This window comes from Chrysoperla carnea, chromosome 5 (genome assembly GCF_905475395.1).
Source record: "Chrysoperla carnea chromosome 5, inChrCarn1.1, whole genome shotgun sequence".
In the NCBI taxonomy this organism is placed as follows: Eukaryota; Metazoa; Arthropoda; class Insecta; order Neuroptera; family Chrysopidae; genus Chrysoperla; species Chrysoperla carnea.
In genome coordinates this window covers 14,639,513-14,644,945 of record NC_058341.1, presented here as the reverse complement: position 1 = coordinate 14,644,945, position 5,433 = coordinate 14,639,513, and the positions used below count along the sequence as shown (strand labels likewise).

The 5,433-nt window shown below is 29.0% G+C and overlaps 1 protein-coding gene across 1 annotated transcript; it reads right to left on the bottom strand.

The window, feature by feature from the left end:
• Nucleotides 1–1,350: 1,350 nt before the first annotated feature.
• LOC123299875 (putative metabolite transport protein HI_1104) lies at nt 1,351–4,482 on the bottom strand. Its single transcript, XM_044882273.1, has 6 exons — nt 4,256–4,482; nt 3,672–3,935; nt 3,234–3,610; nt 2,890–3,168; nt 2,395–2,595; nt 1,351–1,626 (listed from the first exon to the last, which is right to left on the bottom strand). Exons 1-6 carry the CDS (start codon nt 4,480–4,482, stop codon nt 1,376–1,378), a joined length of 1,599 nt encoding a protein of 532 aa, XP_044738208.1. The 3' UTR covers nt 1,351–1,375.
• Between the last annotated feature and the right edge of the window lie 951 nt (nt 4,483–5,433).

Below are 5,433 nucleotides of genomic sequence, written 5' to 3'. Positions count from 1 at the left end.
ATGCTTGACTGCTTCTGATTTGAGTTACAAGAGCAGCAATGCCCTTAAAAAAACGATGGCTCTCCTGGTGTAAATTAATAAGCCTTAGACAAACATACTATAAAAGGAAGTCACCCTCCGCTCATGCCTGTCTGTTTATCCGTTAACTCCTCCTAAGCCGGTTTTCTAATGACTGTTCTCTTCATCACGTAGATGATTTTTTCCGGAAAGTTTATGTGTAGGGCATATTCAAATTAAAATTCCGTTTTCACGAATGCGAAGCCGGACCATGTAGCTCTAGTATTAGTATTACGCTTGTGGAAATAAATCTGTAGGATACAAAAATGATATATTGAACACAATAATTTAATATTTACAAAAAGTTTATTTATTTATTCTATATTTACAATTGCAATCGATTTAATATAGATAAAAATAATCAAAATATAATATTACATACAATAAATACAAAAATTTGATTATACAAATTATTAATTATTAATTTAACTATACAAATTTATAACAATATTTTAATAATTATCATATATATAAAATTTATTTTCAATAATAATTATTACCATAATTAATAATAATATAATAATGATTGAAGGTAATGATGAGTATTAATAATTATAAAATATGGTAAAAAAAATTATTTTAAAATATACAGATTGTTTCATATTCTAGTTGTCCAAAGTAGGCCAAATTTCTTTCAATTTTCGTACTCGTAAAATATTGATACTTGTGGAATTACAATTTCATAGTGTTTCGGATTAATTACAGTTTAAAAAGTGATTTTTTATTAAAATAAAAGAACATCAATTTTTTTGCTAAATTTGTTATTTTTTCTAAGGCGTATAAATCCTTCAAAAAACATCAAAAAATTCGAAAACAAGGTTTTGCCTCTAATTTTAATTAAAAAAAAACTTTTTAAGTGATGTCAATTAATAAAAAGGAGTCTTTTTTTATAAATTCTAAGAATTAGTTCTTAAAATGAACCAAAATCAAGTCTAGTCTAGTTCTATTTCTAGAACTAAAAAAAGTTGTATCTTTGTCTGCAAAAATTTGTAGAAACTATTTATCATAAAGAGAAGATAATTAACTTCATTTGTATCATTGCTAGCCTAAATTTCAATAAAACAATCTGTATATTATAGTTTAAGAGCCAGTCAGACTTTCAAAAATATATTTCAAATCTGCTGGCCACTGGAGCTCTTAGACGATGAATTTTTTTCATAAAGTGAGTGAGAAAAAAAATTAAGGATTAATGTAATCCATGATAAAAAATATTATATATATAAATTACAAAAAAAAAAAAACTATTTACAAGAAATTAATTAATAACATTTTGAGATTAATTAATTTAAAATTAATAATAATTAAATAAATTAATATATTATAATCGACTCATTTCAATTGTATGCTGTTTATTGTTTGCATGTCCATTACTATTTGGTGTTTGACCATTTGATGTTTGACCATTTGGTGCTGTTGCAACAATAGGATTTTGTATTGTATGTAAATTAGTTTCATCAATTGTTGTACATATACCATTTTCATGGCCCATGTCATGTTTTAAATTGTTATTGTTCTCCGTTGGTGGTGGACCATCCATTAAGAACATTGTTAATAAAAACAATAATGAACCTAGAAAAAAAAAATGAAAATAAATTTAACATTGGAAACATATAATTTTAAATAATTATATGTTATTTGAGTGTTAATTAGTAAAAACATTTAAAAAACTTATTAATTCATTAAATTATTTAGAAAAATTAGCTGTATGCTGTCACGCTTCGCTGTGGTACATTATGGTTGTATGGAAATAGATGACAAGTTTAACAGCTAGTAAATTTTATAAAATTGGACAAACCCCTCTTTAAAACAGTTCAAAACTTGTATATAACTAAACTGATTTTCATTTAACTTAAAGTTTTGTAATGTACACATCATGCCCTTCGATACTCCAATTGTGTATATTTGAAATTATTTTATTGTTCATCCCCACTTCCATCCCCATATCTCACTTCAGACGGGGGTTAAAGTTAGATAAAAACCATCCTCTAAGAGAGTCATATATCGTGTAAAAATTTTAGCTTGATAGAACGCGGAACATTCTGTAGACATTTGGAAACGTCCTCATTGCAAATATCGAATGATTCAAGTGAAATTTTGGCGCCGTGCGTAGGAAAGTTTTTTGCCAAAGTGTAATTTCGTCGACTCAAAGGTTACAGAATGGATCATACAAAATTAAAGAGTATGGTGCAAAAAGTTGAGTGCAAGATTCTTCGACCCCGAAAGCTTTTAAATTCAAAATCCAAATATGATTTCTATATGTCCTCGAATACGAATGCCCTGAGTTGGCAAAACTGTCGAAAATGAATAACATAAAAACAAAAATCAATTTTTACTTACTAAGTGCATAAGCTCCAGCGTAGAAAATATATAAAGCTATTCTGTAACTATTAAAATATTTTGATACGGGATCCACTAAAATTGGTAAATTCGATCCAATATTATTCATGACGAATAAAAATATAGAGACGGTTGTTGATCGCACTTTTAATGGGACAACTTCTACCAAAATAGCAAACAAAATTCCAAACCACATCTCAGCTGTAATAACAAAAAAGTAAAAAATTAGTATAATCTAGGATTTTTTGCCAAAATTACTTTGTTAAATGCAATTAAAAATTCTTCATCTATTATTGGATACGAAATAGATGAAAAGAAATCAAGATAGATCCATTTTTGAAATTGGACAGCGAAATCTAGTGAAAAAATTTTCTCTATATAAAATACTTAAATTCGCACTTAAAATAATTGGCGTTTCAATGAAATTTCAACAGATTTTTGTAACAACTGTGTAAGAACTCTGAGCAAAGAACGGAATATTTATTTAGTACTTACCAAAGAAATATGATATGCTCAAATGAATCATCGCCCAAAATGGTTCAAATGCCACACTACCAAAGGCAAATGGTGTAGCAATTAATTGACTGATGGCTAAACACGCAACACGTGATCGTACACCCATCTTTCCAACAAATTTATCACTGACAATACCTCCAAATATAACACCAATACCACCAACACCAATTGTTACAGCGAATAACCACCAACCCATATCGTATTCAGGGAAATATTCACGGAAGTATAAATCACAATTGTAGCCGAGGCATAAACCACCTATAAAAAGAAAATAATTAGATCCACCAGGGTACGACAAAGTTGAAATTTCAATTTTAACTTACCACAATGACGTACCGAAGCTGCCAAACATAACAAAACTAACTTAGGATCGGTAACAACTGCTAAAATTTTATGTTTTTTAGCTTTTGCATCTTCCTCGGAGTGTTTTGTCACAGTAACAGTATCAACACGTTCTGGTTCTTTCAATGTAAATCCAGTTAAAATTGCAAATATTAATCCAACAATTCCGGTTCCATAATACATTATACGCCAACCCAAATCCCATATATTTAAATCTGGCATGTATCTTCCAATTGGAAAGGCGATACCGTATCCACCATAAATACCCCAATTAAATATTGACATAACCAATCCACGTTGTTCTTCGGTAAATATATCGGAGAGGATACCGGTAGCCAATGGATTACAACCTGCTTCTCTACAAATCCAAAAAAAAAAATTAGTCGAAATTTCTAAATAGATTTCTTTTTAGAACTTACCCAATAGCTAACAGCATCCGTAATAAAACTAATTGCCAATATTGTTGAACAGATCCCATAAAAAATATAGCAATTGAAAATATTAATGTACAAATTGATAATAAACGGACACGATTTGATCGATCTGCTGCAAATCCAATAAATAATCCAGCTATTGTATAAACAGTGAAAAAACTTGGACCAGCCAATATTTGGTAATCGATTCCCAATCCATTATAGTTCCATTCACAATAATTTGTACCATTATATTCCAACGATAAACATCTAAAAATAAGAAATTCATATATTATATCATTCAGACAACAAAAATAGACCTATTTTGCAGGGCCGACAAGTCCCAAAAAATATTGGAGGGACAAAAAACAGGGGCGAAAAGTTCCAAAAAATATTGGAGGGACACTATTTTATGTTTGCTTTTCGCAGCTTCAAGTAGATTTATTCTAACTTTATCCAGCTAGCTTGATCCAATTAATTTCAAATAAATTAAATTCCAATTTAAAAAAGTTTTCTATTAGGAACGTATATCATGCGGAATGGAACCGATAGAAAGCTTTTGTGGCCAAATTAGCGGAGTTTTTACTTACATATCGGAACTGTTTGCTGCATCGCACTCCATCGGTAAATATTTAGTATCAAATTCTGTTGTATTCAACTGACACGAAATATCACCATAATGTAAATCGAGAGCTGTTGCTTTTGATGATGTTCCAATTAACGATCGTCCTAATTCAGCCAAATTATATCCCAACGATAAAATAAATAATAAATATGGCTGATATAAAAATGATAATTTTTGAAATATTGGAATCATTTTTGTTTCTTTTTGTTGAAGTATTTCCTCACCTTGAACAAAATAAATGAAAAAATTAGTATATTAACCCAATCTTTCATACAAAATTAATTTAAAAAAATGGGGAAAAAATGATTTTTTGAGGAAAAAAATGTAACCTTGTAGCCCTTGATCTACTAATGTTATGGCAAAAAAATTTTCGTTAACAATCATCTTGAATAAAATACACTTGAAATACTAAACGCATTAAGAATTTTCATGGTAAGAATTTTTCATACGTGTGACGTAATGTTGGTATATTTACATATTTTTTTAAATATGTTTATCAAATGGGGTCATATATTAAATAAAAACCCCCATAAAAAGTTTAATAAATTATTCCTATTATAGAGATAACCAACCACCTTCGCCATTGGGGAGAAAGGTGACCTTTTAGAGGTGTATCATCAATCAATTCGAATAATAATAGTACTATGTTTAATATAGTGGAAAAAATGGTATTGAAAATTGAGGTTTTAGGTGCTTCATTCATAGTTATACTGGGTGAGTCATTTTAATCTATACACCTAAATATCACGTTTTGTAAATAGCGAATCAAAAAATAACTTAAACAAAAGTTGCAGAGTTTGATGGGGGCATCATGAACGGACATCATATTGGACTTAGTTCTTCGGGTTTCTTTATTAGCTCATTTAGATCTTAAACAGTAAGAGATAGAATAACTCTTTAAATTAGGAAGATGATCCTCATAAAAACTAACAATTTTGGTTTAAAACATTTTTTCGAAAAACGTCAGTTTTCGGAGAAAATGATACTTAAAAATATGTCTTTATTGCATTTAATCGAAAGAAAACACGCTCTTACGGAAAAAATGCTTTAGCCAAAAGTTGTCAAGAGCAATACAGGACATTCGCTTTTGTAAATGACTTTGACCTTCAATTTTCGATAAACTTTAAGCGATAACTTTAATTA